Source organism: Scyliorhinus canicula, chromosome 16 (genome assembly GCF_902713615.1).
Source record: "Scyliorhinus canicula chromosome 16, sScyCan1.1, whole genome shotgun sequence".
Lineage (NCBI taxonomy): Eukaryota > Metazoa > Chordata > Chondrichthyes > Carcharhiniformes > Scyliorhinidae > Scyliorhinus > Scyliorhinus canicula.
Genome location: NC_052161.1, coordinates 142234114 through 142253895, shown reverse-complemented (window position 1 = coordinate 142253895; position 19782 = coordinate 142234114). Strand labels below are relative to the sequence as shown.

Here is a 19782-nt window from a genome sequence, read left to right as displayed (position 1 = left end):
TGAAGTCACAGTGCTACCCACTGTGCCACCATTCCCATCCTAGCATTCGTTCCTTTGTCTCTTGCGTTGGATTCTACCGATTCAGTGAATACCCCTGACTGGACAGGGAGGTCTTGTGGGCCAGTGGATAGCAACGCTACCTCTGGATTGAAAGCTTCAGATTCCAGTCCAGCGCCCCAACCTGTTGACCATGTGAAGCATGTTTAACAGGCTGATAATCAGCTCTGGCATTCTTCCATCACTTCCTCACTATTCCCCAAAGGATAAAGCAAAGTGTGGGTGTGAAGATGCTGGTATGACGTATGGCCTTATGGAAGTTATGGGAGAGATGGTGTAGGGCTGTGGAAGTCCCAGAGGGCAACATGAGGCATTGCCCTCTGGGGGGTGGGGGGGGCACACCAACAAGAAGGTAAATTGCCCCCAAGAATGACTGGTCGGTCCTGCTGACTAATCAAATCCCTTGACTTTGGTGGACCACCCCCCTCCAACTTTCCCTTTCCACCAGGCTTGAATGGTGGTTTCCCCATTTGCAAATGTACGTGCCAGATGGCTGTGAATTCTAATGATCAATGCAATAGTTTTGTAGCAGCCAATGGGGGGGGGGGGGGGGGGGGGGGGGGGTGCTGAAGTCTGAATTTTTTTTCTAATCTTGTGGTAGTTGCCGACTTTTCCGAGATTTAGATTCCCGAAGAGAGCTCCAGAATTTATGGCTGACTGAACATTTGAAGGTTTGAAAGCTACTTTTGGTGATTTATGTTTTTGAAGTTCGAGAGGCTTTAATTGTATTTGCAAATATGAAAAGGGATCGGGTCATTTCCTTTCGTGGTGAATTGCTTCCACGGAGGCCTTTGTTGTACGGCAGATGGTGGTGTTCAGACTGCTGTGCCGCCTGACACAGGACTTTATAGCGTCAGCTTTCTCAAGGTGGCTGGTGGAAACAGAATTTGTCAAAGATTGTCAGAATCAACAGTGAAGGAAGTTAAACTGCCAAATGGTAAATGTGTTCATCTTGGACAGTCTGAGCAACTATGTTCCTGCAACTAGATATTTGGTGGTCACGCAGGTGTAAGATGCTGTATTGTGCAATCATTTGATGACAGCAAATTGTTTAAGGGGCTCCAAGCCCTTCTGGCCCTGTCTAAACCGTTATGAATTGAATAATAATCCAAGCTGGTCACTGTGAAACCCAGGGATAGATGGCCACCCATCATGGCCTGAAGATGTCTTTCTCATGTCCAAAGTCAGAATTCCCAGTCAATGATCCAAGAGCTTATCGGGTGATATGACCCTCAGCGGTTCAATCATTTCTGACACCAAGTAGTTAACTGGAGATTTATGAGAATCAACAGAATTCCGCATGAGACCCACACCTCGAGGCTGGAATCTTCTGCCCCCCCCCCCCCCCCCCTCCTCGGAAGGTGAGGAAGGAGGCGGGTGAACCCGGGAATTTGGAGGTTATCGAACGCAATCCCACCTCCACTGGAAGTGAATACTGGGCAAGACATCCATGGTGGAGCTTTACCCCCTGTTTGCACTGAGCCCCTTAAGTGCCCAATTGGTGTAACGCCCCCACCCTCCCTCACCCACCCAGCAAGACCGCCCCCCTCCCCAATCCCCTGTAAACAGCGCTTCCTTTTTTGACACCGAAGGAGTGTTCCAGCAGAAGCCGTAGACGAAGAAACGCTACGGTATCCCCAGAGCTACACTTCTCAAACTGAAACTTCCTGAACTACTGAAGCAGTCTCCGAGCGCATGTCACCTTGCCTCAAGAAGATGGTTTTTTTCCCAGCATTCCGGGCTCCCTTCTCGTGCCCTTAACACTTGATGGAATGGAGTGGGCCGTTTATACAAAACAAAAAACTCTGCAAGTTTCTGGGAGAACGTTTGTGGAAAAAATGAATCTCCTTCTGTTGCAGGTCTGGGCTGAGCCAGCAGGAGCACCCACCTCTTCATTCTGTTCAAATAATTAATTACAATAACAAAATATAGCAATTGGAAGTATCTTTGGGAGGGGTGTAATGTTTCACTGTGGATTGATAATGCTTCTGCTCCCTTTAATTTCCCAAATTTAAATTTTATTTAAAACAAAACAAAGCCGCCTCCTGTCTGGGTGTAAAATAATTTGAATAAATTTGGAACGAGGCACATGGAGTGTTTTTGTCTTTTTTACACAGAGGGTAGTGGGTGTCTGGAACTCGCTGCCGGAGGAGGTGGTGGAAGCAGGGACGATAGTGACATTTAAGGGGCATCTTGACAAATACATGAATAGGATGGGAATACAGGGATACGGACCCTGGAAGTGTAGAAGATTTTAGTTTAGACAGGCAGCATGGTCGGCACAGGCTTGGAGGGTCGAAGGGCCTGTTCCTGTGCTGTACTGTTCTTTGTTCTTTGATTGCTGTTCTTTCTTCACAAGTACCTATCATGTCATTATCGTTCAGATAATTCCTGATCCATTTTTAAGGGTGATCAGTCACTCCCCCATGTGTTGGGTAATTACCCTGGGAAATCTTCCTCATTCATTTCTCGTTAATTAATATCAACGTTGTTTTCAGCCTCCACCTTTCTGATAACCGGAGAGCAACTCAGCGACTGTAAATAAACCCCTTCCATTTACACTCCATTGACTTCACACAAAGAAGGGTCATCGATCAGAGAATTTACACATAGAAGTGTGTGTGGTGGTATGATTTGCATAGCTGTCTGCCATTGGTGCAGAACACCGGCTTACCATTGTTCCTGGTCGGTCATGTGCCTCTCGACCGATTGGTTGAGACCAGTCATGTGACGGCTCTCCGATTGGTCGAGAGGCTGAGTTAACCACGCCTCCATACCGAGGTATAAATAGTCCGAACGCCCGGCGGTCGTCCATTTATTGTAGTCGACCGCAGGGCTAAGTTCTAGCTTATTAAAGCCTAACTTTTGTACAGCAACTCGTGTCTCGTGCAATTGATGGCTCATCAGTGTGTACACACAACAGGAAAGGGGCTCCCAGTGGGAGTAGCCGACTTGATGTTTCAGCCATCAGAATTCGGCACACCCTCCAGTCCACCATTCCTGCAGAGATTGTGACCAGGGTTGTGAACTCGATCGCTCTGTTGATCCAGCCAGGGATTCTGAGCAGGACTCAGTTACGCGATGGTCAGCATGTTTCGGGGTTGGCCATGGATGATTGGGGAGCTCTCTCACCTCCAAATCAGAAGGTTGTGAATTCAGGTCTCAATCCAGTGACTTGAGCTCAAATTCTAGTCCAACCCTCCCAGTGGAGTTCTGAGGGAGTGCTGCACTATTGGAGATGCCATCTTTCCAGATGAGGGACGAAATTGACTCCGCATCTGGCCTCTTGGGTGAATGTAGAGGATTCCACGGTGCGATTTTGGAGAACAATAGTTATTCCCAGTGTTCAGGTCAATATTTATCCCTCAGTCAACATCAGTAAAAATGACAAACTGGTCATTATCATTTCTTAAAATGTCTAGGCCAGCATTTAGTACCCATCCCTAAAATGCTGTGTGTGTGATCTTCTGCATTTACGACATTACAATGACTACACTTAAAAAGCACTTCATTGGCTAAAAGGTTTTCGGACGTCCTGAAGTCACCGAGCTCGTTTGATTTCTCTAACGCCTAGTCCTTTAAAACGAGTCACATCTCATCCATCTCGGGACCCATCTTCAAATCAAATGCACAAACTCCTCACTTTCTCGAAGTCTGAAGTGTAGCGATGTTGAGATGTGGGCCTGCTGTGACATGGTCTGCCCTCGTGCTGTTTGTCTTTGTCGCTTAGTGCCGATGAGTTGGGTGGCTGGTTCATGATTTGCAAAGATGCAAGATCACGGTTATGAAGCATGAAGGCCAAATGGGGCAATTCATGTTGCCTCTTTCTGTTCAGCTGTGTTGTGAGCCAGCTGTGCCCTCCGTGATTCTCTTGAACATTATGAATTTCTTTATTCTGGACCCCCTCAGCCTTTTAATTGGGGAATAGTAAGCACCATTAATCGTTGCATATTTGTATTGGAACAGGGGAGCTGTGCTCTTTAACAGCTTCCACATGACCATCTGGGTTCCATTTGAGGATGGATTGTGTGTGGGTAATGATGCTGCCTACACAAGTGAGACAGTTCAGATAAGTTGAGACCCACAAAAACAGGAAGAATAAATTGGAATTGGGTTCATATCGATTTGTCTTTTTCTCATTGTTTGGAAAGTCATATTTTGCTCCACCTGCTGGATAGAAATTCCCCTTGGATGCCCCACACGTTTATTGCTTTGGACCACACTCTGATCCGGAAATTGAAACCGTTACCATTTTACATCTTTCAGGTGTTGTGATCACCCTGGGGCTGAGGGAATGGCTCTAATCTATTGCAGGGCAGTGGGGATAAGTGACAGGAACCAGCGACTCGGGGTATAACAGCCAAAGCCTCTTGCAATCTGTTTACTGAAATTCATTTATGAAAAAAAAAATACCCAGTTACTTTGAAATGCAAAGTGTTGGCAGCCTGTCAGTGAACCTGCTGCAGAACCTTGACACATTTTTTGCTGTAACTTTTCACTCTCTTGTCATCGAAACTGGTGAAAACTCACAGTCGCAGTCGGTGAACAGCAGCCTGAGGGAGAGACAACCAAGTCACAGAAATAAATCCTAATCCTGAAATGTCCTGGGGATGATCCTTCAGCCCAGCCCCTCTTGTCAGGTCATTTGTTAGAAACAGCGATAGGGTTAGGAGGTGGAACACATGCTGACAGACCTGTCTGGAGATCTGTACACCAGGCACTACAGCCAGACTCTGTGACTGAAGTGTTTCCTGATTAGGGTGATGACCCCAGCACCTCCCTGTCGATAACTGTAAAAGTTGTGAAGCTTTTCTAAATTCCAGGTAAGTGTTTCTGCAATCGAGTTCACATTTGTACAATTTTAAAGGAAAGAATTTTGCAACAGCTTATATTTACATAGAGCCTTCAACTGTGAAAGGGCAGCACGGTAGCACAGTGGTTAGCACTGCTTATATTTACGTAAAGTCTTCAACTGTGAAAGAATAGCACAGTGGTTAGCACTGTTGCTTCATAGCACCAGGGTCCCAGGTTTGATTCCCCGCTGGGTCGCTGTCGGTGCAGAGTCTGCACGTTCTCCCCGTGTCTGTGTGGGTTTCCTTCGGCTGCTCCGGTTTCCTCCATAAGTCCCGAAAGACGTACTGTTAGGTGAATTGGACATTCTGAATTCTCCCTCCGTGTACCCAAACAGGGGCCAGAATGTGGCGACTAGGGGGTTTTCATTGCAGTGTTAATGTAAGCTTACTTGTGACAATAATAAAGATTATTTATCATTTATTCCCAAGGTGCTTTACAGGAGCTCTGATCAAACTAATTTTGACTTGGAGCCTTGTCGGAGATAGAATCATAGAATTTACAGTACAGTAGGAGGCCATTCGGCCCATCAAGTCTGCACTGGCTCTTAGAAAGAGCACCCTACTTAAGCCCACACCTCCACCCTATCCCTGTAACTCAGTAACCCCACCTAACCTTTTTTGGACACTAAGGGGCACTTGATCATGGCCAGTCCACCTAACCTGCACATCTTTGAACTGTGGGAGGAAACCGGAGCACCCGGAGGAAACCCACGCAGACACGGGGAGAATGTGCAGACTCCTCACAGACAGTGACCAGAGCCGGGAATCGAACCTGGGACCCTGGAGCTGTGAGGCATCTGTGCCAACCACTGTGCTACGGTGCTGCCCAGATATTAGGTCAGATGTCTAAATCTTATGTCAATGAGTTGGACATTAAGGAGCATCTTCAAGTAGAGGGAGAGTTTCAGGGAAGGAATTCCAGAACTTGGAGCCCAGGCAGCTGAAAGGACGGCTGCCATTGGTGGAGTGATTCATGTTGGGAATGAACGAGGCCAGATAGGTGTGTCCACTTCGCGGAGTGTTGTGAGACAGAACAAGATTACAGGGATAGGGAGGGGCAAGGCCATGGAGCCGTTTGAAATTCAGGATGCATATTTGTTTCTTTAAATGAAATGATTGCAGGTGGCATGGTGGCGCAGTGGTTATCACTGCCTCCTCACAGCGTCGAGGTCCCAGGTTCGGTCCCGACCCTGGGTAACTGTCCGTGTGGAGTTTGCACATTCCCCCCGTGCCTGCCTGGGTCTCACTCCCACAACCCAAAGTTGTGCAGTGTGGGTGGATGGGTCATGCTAAATTGCCCCTTAATTGGGGGGGGGGGGGGGGGGGATCAAGAATCGAGTACTCAAAATTTATATTTTTAAAAAATGAAAGTATTGTACATCAGTCCTATTGTAAAGTTTCAGTACACTGCAGGAGAGTTTGAGCAGTGCTAAACTTGGTAGCCCCAGTTTTTACAAGTGAGTAATGGGTTTTCCTGAAGCTGTTGTGCAATGTGTTCCCGGCTCCCTCACTCTGGCTTCTCGCTACTTTCTACAGCCACATTCACCGGCTAGAGAGAATTCCTCAAACCTGGCATTGTACCTGACCCCACGCTTGATCCTAATCCTAATCTTATCCCAAAGGCTGTGAAGCGATGCATGGAAAGAGGCTGGTGGTCCAAAAGGCCAAGTTTGCAGTTTCTCCTCCACATGGAGCCAGGACCCCCGCTCCCCATTGTGCTGGAGGAAAGCAAAGGAAGGTGGACAGGAATAGGGCATTGTGTTACAATGAGGGGCGCAGACCCCAGAAGCAGGAAAGTTATCTGTGCCATCCTCATCGAGGGGGCTTATGGGGGAGGGAGAAAACAATTTTGAAAACCTCAGTGTGGTCAAAGCAACTAATAATAACATTACTGTTTAAATTGAAGTAATTTATTTTTAAAAATTCATTTATGGGATGCGGGCATCGCTGGTTAGCCCATCATTTATTGCCCATCCCTAGTTGCCCTTCAGAAGGTGGTGGTGAGCTGCCTTATTGAACCACTGCAATCTTTGAGATGTAGGTACACCCACTGTGCTGTTAGGGAGGGAGTTCCAGGATGTTGACCCAGTGACGGTGAAGGAACAGTGATACATTTCCAAGTCAGGGTGGTGAGTGACTTGTTAGAGGAACCTCCAGGTGGTGGGGTTCCCAGGTATCTGCTGCTCTTGTCCTAGATGGTATTGGCCGTTGGTTTGGAAGGTGCTGTCTAAGGAACCTTGGTGAGTTCCTGCAGTGCATCTTGTAGATGGTACACACGGCTGCCACTGTTCGTCGGTGGTGGAGGGAGTGAATGTTTGTGGAAGGGGAGCAATCAAGTTGGCTGCTTTGTCCTCGACGGTGTCGAGCTTCTTGAGTGTTGTTTCAGGTAAGTGGAGAGTATTCCATCACACTCCTGACTTGTGTCTTGTAGATGGTGGACAGGCTTTGAGGGGGGTCAGGAAGTGAGTTACTCGCCGTAGGATTCCCAGCCTCTGACCTGCCCTGGTAGCCACAGTATTAATGTGGCTGGGTCCAGTTCAATTTCTGATCAATGGTGACCCCCAGGATGTTGATTGTGGGGACTCAGCGATGGTAATGCCATTGAATGTCATGGGGCAATGGTAGATCTTTTCTTGTTTGAGATGGTCATTGCCTGGCACTCCTGTGGCATAAATGCTACCACTTGTCAGCCCAAGCCTAGATATTGTCCAGGCCTTGCTGCATTTGGACATGGACTGCTTCAGTATCTGAGGAGTCACAAATGGGCTGAATCTTGTACAGTGATCTGCAAACATCCCCACTTCTGACCTTATGGTGGAAGGAAGGTAATTGATGAAGTAGCTGAAGATGGTTGGGCCTAGGACACTACCCTGAGGAACTCCTGCAGTGATGTGCTGGAGCTGAGATGATTGACCTCCAACCACCACAACCATCTTCCTTTGTGCCGGGTATGACTCCAACCAGAGGAGGGTTTTCTTCCTTATTCCCATTGACTCCAGTTTTGTCCGGGCTCCGATGAGGAGGGGGGAGGGGGGAGGGGGGGGGGGGGGGGGGGGAAGAGAGAGAGAATCTTGATTGGCGCAGAAACAGCAGTTGGATTGAATGGTCTTTTTCTATGCTGTCAATTCTGTGCAAGTCAATTTTTGGGTTTAAAAACCCATCCAGCATTAAGTGGGTCTGACCTAGCCTGTTAGTGGCACCTTATTCTCGCGAATTTGATTGCTGTGGGAGGTTTGACACAATCTAATAGGACAGGCGAGAGTCATCTCTCCTGAGATTCCATTTTAGAAACAAAAACTTGGCTTTGTAGCTCCTTCTGTGGGTTAGTTGGGAATTACCCCTATCCCAACCAGAAGTAAATGGGAAAGTTCCCCAGTTAATGTCTGCCCTTGGGTTAGCCAATTTCAGCTGGAAAGGTGGAAGAGTTTTGACCTCAGTACCTCCTGAACAGAAAGGACAGATTAAATGATCCAGGATTGCTGCTCCTGCCGATCTCTCTCCTGGGAGATGTTCTGTGCTTCTCTCTCTCTCTCTCTCTCTCTCCCTCTCCCTCCCCTCTCCTCTCTCTCTCTCTCTCTCTCTCTCCTCTCTCTCTCTCTCTCTCTCTCTCTCTTCCCCCCCCCCCCCCCCCCGGACCCCCGTGCCCCCAGAGTTGATCTGCCAGCTGCATCTCACTCTGTGGGCTTTTTAAAAAAAGTTGATTGCAGTTATGAATTTGAGATCTGAATTTTGATAATCTCACCAATCACCTGTTCTGAATCTCTGGGCAGCAAACCACATTGCGACTAGAGAGGGGGAGAGAGAGAGATGGGTGAGCAGTCATTACTCAAAGATTTTCCTTTGGTGGCAGCAGGAGTTATGATGATGACTATCATCGTGTGATTGGCATTGCTCCATCTGTGTGCCCATCACTCATTGCCTTAAAAGGCCCTACGGAATCTGGGATGAATTTCCTGAGGGCGGGGGAGGCATGTTTGATCGAGCTATTCCAAAGGGAATTGGATTATTACCTGTGCAAGGTTATGGGGATAAGGCACGTGAGAGGAACTAGGCAGAATGTTCGTCCAGAAAGTCAATGGGCTGAATGGCCTCCTTCACTGTATAGATTCTGTGATTAACATTTTTAATTCACAGCGTGTTGCTGTAAATCCCCTCGCAGCACAAACTTGTGGTAATGAAGAATTGGACATTCTGAATTCTCCCTCTGTGTACCCGAACAGGCGCCGGAATGTGGCGACTAGGGGCTTTTCACAGTAACTTCATTGCAGGGTTAATGTAAGCCTACTTGTGACAGTAATAACGTTTATGATTATTAAAAGGGAGCTGATGTTTTGAGTCTGGATGACTGTTCTTGTCAAAGCTAGAAAGAACTGGAAATTGGGTCAGATTTTTACTGTTGTTGTTGGGGGTGGGTGGGTGGGTGGGGGGGAGCGATGTGGCTGGAGGGGAGGAGCAGTGGGGCTGGAGGGGAGGAGCAGTGGGGCTGGATGCAGGGCCAGCAATAGATGCACTGCTCCAAACCCCCCCCCCCCCCCCCCCCCCCCCAACAACAACAGTATGAATCATTTCTCACTGACCCTAAACTTGAAATGTGGCCGGAATGTCCTAATCTTGCACCTAATTTGTTTGTAAATGAGGAAATGTTCAGTGTGGTGACTGGAGACAGTATTGTGCGCGCTGTGTCTGTTTACACTTCCAAAGCTGCTAAAATGGTTTACTCACCAAACTGTCTGTTTGAGAGAATTAGTTTTCCTTTTGACAGAAGGAAAATTTGAACATTCTTGGAGTGGAGCTGGGTCTATAAGAAGCTGATTCGCACTCTGTGAATCACGAGGAGCACCCCCCCTCCCCCTCCCCATCCAACTGGTCTGAATTCCTTCCCGAAACTTCCACAACTGTGTGTCTCCTTTTAACACTGACCTCTTTGATCACCAGGTCTAATATCTCTGTGGCTGAATGTCATGTTTGGTTAATGCTCCTGATAAACACCGTGGGCATTTTACTGTTGAAATAAGACGGCACAGTGGTTAGCACTGCTGCCTCACAGCGCCAGGGTCCCAGGTTCGATCCCGGCTCTGGGTTACTGTCTGTGTGGACTTTGCACATTCCCCCCCGTGTCTGCGTGGGTTTCACCCCCACATCCCAAAGATGTGCAGGTTATGTGGATTGGCCACGCTAAATTGCCCCTTAATTGGAAAAAATAATTGGGTACTCTAAATTTATATTAAAAAGAGAAATATAAGTTGCTTTGGTAAAGTGGATTTCCATCTTTAAATTCATTTCATTTGGGATTATCTTCACTATTAAATGATCTAATCCAATCACATCTCCCGATACCATGATGCTTATAGATTTATTTCAAATGCACCTGATCTCAAACATAAACTGTGGCCATGTCAGAATTGGCAACTGTCTGTATTTACAGCGAAGAAGGATTGCTTTTCTGTACCCCAACATCGTTCTGCTGGTGTCAGAGGAACTAGTGTACCCCAACATTGTTCTGCTGGTGTGAGAGCAACTAGTGTACCCCAACATCGTTCTGCTGGTGTTAGAGGAACTAGTGTACCCCAACATTGTTCTGCTGGTGTCAGAGGAACTAGTGTACCCCAACATCGTTCTGCTGGTGTTAGAGGAACTAGTGTACACCAACATCGTTCTGCTGGTGTTAGAGGAACTAGTGTACCCCAACATCGTTCTGCTGGTGTTAGAGGAACTAGTGTACCCCAACATCGTTCAGCTTTGAAGGAGGAAGGTTGAGGGAGAAGTTCAGAGGGAAATTGGAAGGCGGTTAAATGACAGATTGAATTGATAGTTTGAAAACCCCACTGGGACTTGGCAAAGGTCAAATGTCTCCCTTTCAGTTCCTGACTTTAGATCAGTCGTAATCTTAGCAACAAAACTTTTTTTTAAAGTAGCAAAGTAGGAAATTGTAGATCAGGAAGAATTAAGCATCCAAATGCTGGACTGAATTAGGGACCAAAATCAGATGGCTGTGATCACTGTGAAGAGAGTCTATGGAGGCAGCTTTATGGGGAGGGGGTTTTGAGGCTGCGGGTAGGAAGCGGAGAGGTCCGGGACCTCCAGCTCCCGTTGTGTCGAACTTCAAACACTGTCTGCCGACCTCCAGATTTGCTGCAGTTTCTGTGTTCCTGCATTGGGAGCATTCAGAGTGCTGTTTACACTGCATAGTAACTGCAGTCTGTTAGAAACTTCATAGACAACAAACCAGAGTCTGAACTCTAGTGAAGAGAAACACTTCTTCAATTATAAACAAGAGCATTTTGAAACCTTGTCAGTATTGAATGTCTAATTGGGGCTGTGTGTGAGAGTTCCCAATCATTCCTCCTGATCTACCTCAATCGGAACTTCCCACTCAAAATTAGTTGCTGCCTTCATTTTGTTTATTTTGTCCCCAGTGTTGTCTCTTGATGGATCTGGCCTGGCTTGTAGGCCAGGAGGGCACAGCCTGGGATTGAGGGTTGCACCCTATCAGTTGATGGCTCAATCTCTGAATGAGCAGCTCTTGTTCTAGTTGCTGAAGGTGCCTTGGGGTTTGAGTCTCTAACCCCCTACTCACTGGAAATCCCCTCAAAATCTCTAACCTTGCCATATAGTCCAAGCTGGAATTTCCAGTGTAGTACTGAGGGGGAAGCTGGCATTACCAGTGTAGTACTGAGGGGGAAGCTGGCATTACCAGTGTAGTACTGAGGGGGAAGCTGGAATTTCCAGTGCAGTACTGAGGGGGAAGCTGGCATTACCAGTGCAGTACTGAGGGGGAAGCTGGCATTACCAGTGCAGTACTGAGGGGGAAGCTGGCATTACCAGTGCAGTACTGAGGGGAAAGCTGGCATTACCAGTGCAGTACTGAGGGGGAAGCTGGCATTACCAGTGCAGTACTGAGGGGGAAGCTGGAATTTCCAGTGCAGTACTGAGGGGGAAGCTGGCATTACCAGTGCAGTACTGAGGGGGTGCTGCATGGTCAGATGTGCCATCTATTGGGTGAAACATTAAGTCAAGGTCCCAGATATGCTTTCAGGGGGAAGTGAAGGTTCCCATGGCAACTATTATTCAAAGAGGAGCAGGAGAGTTATCCTCCATGTCTTCACCAATGGCGTCCAGTACCTGCTCATTAACACATTGACGGGATCTTGAAATGAAACAAAATGAAAATCGCTTATTGTCACGAGTAGGCTTCAAATGAAGTTACGTGAAAAGCCCCTAGTCGCCACATTCCGACGCCTGTTCGGGGAGGCTGATACGGGAATTGAACCATGCTGCTGGCCTGCCTTGGTCTGCTTTAAAAGCCAGCGATTTAGCCCTGTGCTGAACCAGCCCTGGTAACCTTGCTGTGTTTTCTACCCTACACTGGTGACAACACTTCAGCAAAAGCTCATTGGTTTGAAAACACTTTGTGCTTCCACAACCTCCGTGAACCATAGAATCGCGACAATGCAGAAGGAGGCCATTCGGCCTACAGAATTGGTACTGATTCTCTGAAAGAGCAGCTTACCCAGGCCCACTCCCCCACTATCCCCGTAACCCCACATAAGCTGCACATCTTTGGACTGTGGGAGGAACTTCCACGGAGCGCGCGGGGGAAATCGCAGCGCCCGGAGGAAACCCACACAGATACTCCATAGTCGTAAAACACTGCACACAACCAACCCTTTGTGACCGGTATTTTGGTTTGTACACACTGTGGGCTGGACTTGTCCACCCCGGCCACTGCAAGTACGCCACGGGCAAGACGTGGACAATGGAGAAGTCCATTGACCTCGGGCGGGATTCTCTGGTCACCGGGCAGACACAGCCGGAAAATCCCGCCCAACTATCCTCCTTTATCCCTCTGTAAAGCATCCTGGAGATTTGGGGGAGATCCGCAGTAAACCCCAGTGTCCTGGCCACACAGAATGTGTCTTGCAGCATTTTTGATGCCTATAATTAAGTTTTATAACTGCTTTCACATCCAAAAGACAAGTTGATAAGAATGGCCAGTAAAGGTGCTGGAGCCTTGGCCTACTGGTGTTGGTGGGGGGGGGGGGGGGGGGGGGGGTCTGTTAATGCCGGTTATTGCTGCACTTAGTGTAATAAAACAGCTGTGTCTGTGTGAACTAACAAATGGACTGGGGCGCCCAGTGACACAGATGACAAATCATTTCCTGCACCATTCCACTTCCACTAAACAGAGCTGTTTTATCCTCCCCCGCCCCCAGCTTTGAAGACATTTCGTGTCACTATTGTGTGCTTTAGGAATTTTTCTCGGCTGCAATAAGCCTTGAAGATTTAACCCCACTTTTACCTCGTGACCTTTTGACTGGCGTATCGAACCATGCCTTTAGCCTTCCCTACTTCTGCGGTGTCCCAATAAATGATTGAGCTCCACATCCCCACACACCAGCCGGTGAGCCGGCAGTTAGAATAGTGTCCGTTGTGGGTGCCTTAGTTCAGGAAAGATGTGAAAAGTCGATGCTGATGAGGAAAACCTACCATCCGGCTAAGAACTAAGCCTTAAACCTGGCTCTCTCTCTATTAGAACAAAGCAGGATTTGCGGAGAGCCGATTAGTGACGTTTAAAACCAGGAGGAGCTTTGACATGATAAATTGGGAAATGCTGCTACTCCTAACTAGCCAGCATTAGCTTGATATCAGTTTCAAAGGATTTTATTTTTATGCAGATTTGTTTTTAGAATGTGGAGTTCCCTCCCATAAAAGCTGCTGGAAGCACAAATCAGAACTGCTTTTAAAAGGGTGAATAATTGAAAAAGGTTAAAGGCAGTGGCACAAGATGGCAAACTCTTTTTATGAGAATTGATGCGAGACTGACTGGTGAAGGTCTATAAAATAATGAGGGGTATAAATAAGGTGGATCGTCAACCTCTCTTCCCAGAGGTAGGGGAGTATAAAATGAGAGGGCAGAGGTTTAAGGTGAGAGGGGAGAGATGCACAAGTGTCCAGGGGGGCAATGTTTTCACACACAGGGTGATAAAGTGTCTGGAACGGGCTGCCAGAGGCAGTAGTCGAGGTGGGTACAATTTTATCATTTAAAAAGCATTTAGACAGGTTTATGGGTATAGAGGGCTATGGGCCAAATGCGGCCAAGTGGGACTAGCTTAGTGATAGAAACTGGGCGGCATGGACAAGCTGGGCCAAAGGGCCTGTTTCTATGCTGCAAACGCCTGATTCTATAATTGCAACGGCCAATGATCAGATGCTCGGCTGTAAGACGGTATCATTGCTTCCATGGTTCAGGGTCAGGTAACCCCCTCATCGTGATACCTTTCCCCACTTCTCAAAGCCCTTTAACACCCATGAAAGAGCATTTTTTAAATGAATTTAATCACTGTTATGATGTAGGGAATGCTGCAGCCTCTCAGCGCTAAGCAAACTCCCACAAACAGTGATGTGACCAGACGTTAATTGAGGGGTAAATGTTGGGCAGGACACTGGGGACAACCCCCCCCCCCCCCCCTTGCTTTTCTTGGAATTAGTCGCTGTGGCATCTTTTACATCCACCTGGGGAAGTACCCAGGGTCTCAGATTAATGTCTCCCCCTGAAAGACAGCCCCTTCGCCCATTCAGCTCTCCCGCAGTGCTGCGCTGAAAATGAAATGAAAAATGAAAATCGCTTATTGTCACGAGTAGGCTTCAATGAAGTTACTGTGAAAAGCCCCTAGTCGCCACATTCCGGCGCCTGTTCGGGGAGGCTGGTACGGGAATCGAACCGTGCTGCTGGCCTGCTTGGTCTGCTTTATAAGCCAGCGATTTAGCTTTATGAGCTAAACCAGCCCCTGGAGTGTCAGTCTGCACTTGTCTCTGGGACTGGGATTGAACCGACTGTTCCCATCCCAGCTGACCTTGCAACTGGACGGGAAGGTCCCAGAATGGAACCCTGGCTCAAAAGGCCGTAAATTTCTCTTCTAAAACGTGGAGGGACAGCGTCAGGGGCCAAACTGATTGACTGCAGCAGCACATTTTATTCTGTCACAGGTCTGGGATTAGAGTGTGCTGTCACCATGTGATGATTTCCTGAAGGCTTTAACACCTCCTGTCGATGATCTCGGTTAAGATAATCCTGTGAGAAAAAAGGGACAGTTTTTTTAAAATGTGCGAGAATTATCAACAAAAGGGGTTTCATTGTGGCCGCTTGGTGTTGCCCCATCACAGCAGACAGTCACATGAGGGGTGAATTCTGGAGCGCGAGGTTATTATTAACTCGAGGTTGTTATTCGACAATGATACAGTCACCCAGACCTGGCTGAGATTTTTTGGATTCTCACAAACTAAAGAATGGAAAACGATTAGCTTGGTGCATTAATATTTGGAAATAGCTCGGAGATGATTGGTGAAAAGCTGCCCTGGTGGGTTTATTACACAATTCCTGGAGGGCCAATGCTGCCTTGTCCAGAATACCCTGTTGTGACTTTAGACGAATTGCAGAGCACACTGCCATCAACTGGCACCACGCGTCATTGCAGCACGTTCACAACCAAATTGTCAATCGGACTGAATCTTGCAGCCTGCTTGAATTTTTTTGTGGAAAGATTCACCAGCTCTTGGAAAGCCGTGTATGAGCTGAGCGAGGTGAGTTCCTTTGGCAGATTGTTGAATGTGATATCAGCCAGAGTGATTCACTCACTGATTCCTGCTTCATCCGGAGATTCCAGTTGCTTCCAGCTTCTTGGCTTTCTTCCCGTCAAAGACATCACATTTATGTAATTGGAGCAATGCAGAAGGCTGGGAGATCTGGGAGCACAGTCCAAAGATGTGCAGGTTAGGTGGATTGCCCATGATAAATTGCCCTTAGTGTCCAAAATTGCCCTTAGTGTTGGGTGGGGTTACTGGGTTATGGGGATAGGGGGGAGGTGTTGACCTTGGGTCTCGATGGGCCGAATGGCCTTCTGCACTGTAAATTCTATGATAATCTCCCTTCTCTCACAGCTTTTTGCAAATCTTTGCCATTGGGAGAACCCTTTCCTTTATGAGTTTCTCCTTTGTTTCAGGTGCAACGGGAACTTGACGAATTGAACCGCTTCTTGTGCTGAGTGGGTCTTGCCCTTGGTGCCAGCATGGAGAATGAACAGATCCCAACCACCACCAGTGCCAGCAGCACCGGGCGTCAGCAAGTACCTCAGATATCGGTCTACAGTAGCCTCCCCGACCGCCAGGCTGTGCAGGTAAGAGGCTGCTTTCCGAGTCCCGAAGTGAGCAGTGTCATGATGTGCAAACATGCAGCTAATGATCACATAGAATAGGACACAACCAATGAGCAGTCAGGACACTCCGGGGTGGTATCTCACTATCAAAGGGATGAGGCTCTCACACCCCGCCCCCTATCACAGACCAACATCTACAGAGTGAGACAGGGCGTATCCTCAGCATCACACCCCAGCACGTGGCTTAGAACAAAACTGGTTCAGTTAGACTGAGTTACTACATTTAGATTAGCAGAGAGGCGAACTCATTGAGAACTGTGCGAATAGTTCAATAAAACACATTGAACTCACTTCAAAGTCTGGAGCATCTTTTACTCAAAACTGCATCAAGTGGCAGCTTGTGTTATTCCAAATTACATAACACAACAAGCAGATGGTTTGAGCTAAGAGAAGGAATTGTGAGGCTGCACAGAATGTAGCTCCATGATCACTGCAGGATGATGTGAAAAGGTAGCCTTGTGGTAATGTACTGGACTAGTAATCCACAGACCAGGCTACAGCCCTGGGGACATGTGTTCAAATCCCACCATGGCAACTGTGGAATTTAAATGTAATTCAATGAGTTAATTAACTGAAAGCTAGTCTTTATAATGGTGCCATTAAACCATTGTCGATTGTCATTAAAAACCCAGTGGGTTCACTAATGTTCTTCAGGGAAGGAAATCTGCCGTCCTTAGCCAGTCTGGCCTACATGCGACCCCATATCCACAGCAATGTAGTTGACTCTTTACTGATCTCTGAAATGACTCAGCAAGCTACTCCATTTGAAGGGCAATTAGGGACCGCTGTCTCCACCTTTAGCTTAAAACGCAATGTATGCTGGGAGGATGATCAATGTCAGATGTCTAACACAGTAGAGAACTGCGGAAAGTACAGGAGGCAACAGAAAGTAGACGTGAAGCGACAGGCAAATGTAAGAATAGATTAGTAGTCACAAGTCTCTTTATAAACCTGCTGATAGTAAAAACATATAATCAGATGGAATTGGGGCTAATTAGGGACTGAAAAGGAGAATGTGAGGAGGCAGAAAGCCTAGCTGAGGTATTAAATTAGTACTTTCCATTTCTGGTGCCAAATGTAAGTATGCTGCTAATGTTGCAGTAAAGGAGAAGGTAATAGAGAAATGAAACCGGGTAAAAAATAATTCAAGGAAGCTCTAAAAATGGTGGCAGCATTCCCAAGTAGAAAAGTCACCTGGTCCAGATGGAAGGCATCCTGACTTGCTGAGGGGAGTAAGGATGGTAACTGTGGACATTCTGACCACGATGAGTCAATCCTTCCTTCGATATGGGACCGCTCCGGGGGACTGAGAGATTGCAAATGTTACATCCCTGTTCAAAAAAGGGGAGGGCGATGACCTTAGTGTCACCGGTGGAGAAGCATTTAGAGACAAAATCAACATGTAATTGGAAAAATGTTAGTGACACGGTGGTGCAGTGGTTAGCACTGCTGCCTCACTGTGCCGTGGACCCTGGTTTGATCCCGGCTCTGGGTCACTGTCCGTGTGGAGTTTGCACATTCTCCCCGTGTCTGCGTGGGTCTCACCACGACCCAAAGATGTGCAGGGTAGGTGGATTGGCCAGGCTAAATTGCCCCTTAATTGGAAAAAATGAATTGGCTACTCTAAATTTATTTTTTAAAAGCTGAAAGGCAGCTCAGATTTGTGGATGTCAAATCCTGTTTCCCGAACTTGATTGAAATCTTTGAAACATGGGAGAGTTGATGAAAGTGGAGCAGATGATGTGACTATTGACTCTGAAAAGACATTTGACAAAGTACCACATGATAGGCTGATCAGCAAAATCGAAGCCCACTGGATTAAAGGGGCAGGGGCTTCCTGATTATGTAATTGGTAAAGGACAGAAATCCTGGCCGGGATTTTCGGGTGAGTCTGCTTCACTGCTGGTGAGGACGGGGAATTAGCGAATCTCCCAATCACAGCAGCAGGACTGATAATCCCACTGCCGAAAAACGGGCAGAGAATCGGGGGGTGGGATTCTCTGATCCTGAGGCTAAGTGTTGATGCCGTCGGAAATGACGGCGTCAACATGGCCTCAAATCAGCAATTCTGCTGATTCTACAGGGGGCCAGCACGGCAGTGGAGCGGCTCACGGTGCTCCAGCTGCTGATCCCAACGTCAACTGGGCGCCGTGGGATTTGCGCATTGGCACCAGTGCCAACGTGCGCATGCGCAATGGATTCCTACAACACGCCGGCCCTGACGTAACATGGCGCAGGACTACAGGGGCCGCCAGCCAGAGAGGCCGGCCTGCCGAACGATGGGCCCCGATCGTGGGCCAGGCCCCCCCCCCGGACCCTTCCACGCCGAGTTCACGCCGGCTGAGAACAAGTGTGGGTGGCGCCGGCAGGATTCACCGTTTTTACGACGGGCTAAGAATCGTCGGGCCGGCCGCGTAGAGCGACCCCTGACCGGCGGCGCACCAATGGCGCCGATTCTCCGCTCTGCGGAGAATCACGTGCCGGCATCGGGATGGCGCGGTGCGATTCGCACCGGTTGCGGGGTTTCTCCAGCCCGGCCCCGGGCTGAGCGAATCGCACCCCCGGATTCACTTCAGGGGAAAGGTTGCTTTTGACACTGGAGGGCAGTATACAGTAATGACCTCCAGGGGTCAGTGTTGCTGGAGATTAATGATCGCAATTTCAATGTTTGCAGATGTTGCGAAATCTGGAATTGTAAAGAATAAGGTGGCTCAGTGGTTAGCATTGCTGCCTATGGCGCTGAGGACCTGGGTTCGAATCCCGGCCCTGGGTCACTGTCCGTGTGGCATCTGCACATTCTCCTGCGTGGGTTTCGCCCCCACAACCCAAAGATGTGCAGGTTACGTGGATTGGCCACGCTAAATTGCCCCTTAATTGGAAAAAATAATTGGGTACTCTAAATTTTTTTTTTAAAAGAATGAGAAGAAAAATACGTCAGAGGGACAGAAAGAGATTGGTGAAATGGGAGGGGCTCATTAATGCCGAGGAATGGGAATTGATCCATTTTGGCAGGGAGAGTGGGAAAGGCAATGTCCGGGATTCCCTGCTGCCAATTTCCAGCAGGCAGGAAAGCCAGTGGGGACGGAGAATCCAGCGGGAATCCTCAACAACTTTACTCCAGCTGGAGTTCCCGTTCAGTTTGCTGCTGCCCTCCCACCAATGACGTAATGAGGTTCCCGCCATTGAAGGCAAGAGGGAGCTGCATTACCAAACATTAACATCGCGACCTGGCTATGGGGGGTGGGGGGAGGGGGAGAGAGTCACAGCGGGCTCTGCCCCCTGGCACTGCCCCCTGGCACTGCCCCCTGGCACTTCCCCCTGGCTCTGCCCCCTGGCACTGCCCCCTGGCACTGCCCCCTGGGGCTCCTGTTTGGGTTGGTGGGGGGGGGGGGATCCTTTTGTTCTTTATCTTGAAAACCGAGGTAGTTGCCGCTTGTGCGACGTCGCGGGCAGGTATCCAGCACAATGCTCTCCGGGGCCAGGAACAGAGATGTGGGAGTGGGCGGGCACTTTCCGGGGCCAGGAACAGAGATGTGGGAGTGGGCGGGCACTTTCCGGGGCCAGGAACAGAGATGTGGGAGTGGGCGGGCACCATCCCTTTCGAAGGTGGCAGGACAAATTGAGGAGCTCTGGCAGGTGGGAGATGTGGATTTCTCAAT

At 48.4% G+C, this 19782-nt stretch overlaps 1 protein-coding gene across 1 annotated transcript in view; it reads left to right on the top strand.

The window, feature by feature from the left end:
* LOC119951066 (polyhomeotic-like protein 2) overlaps window positions 1–19782 on the top strand; it is a 313199-nt gene that overhangs the window by 134732 nt on the left and 158685 nt on the right. The window contains exon 3 of the mRNA XM_038774103.1: window positions 15911–16084. Within this exon, the coding sequence (XP_038630031.1) occupies window positions 15977–16084 (108 nt within the window). The 5' untranslated portion in view covers window positions 15911–15976. The remainder of the gene's footprint in view (window positions 1–15910; window positions 16085–19782) is intronic.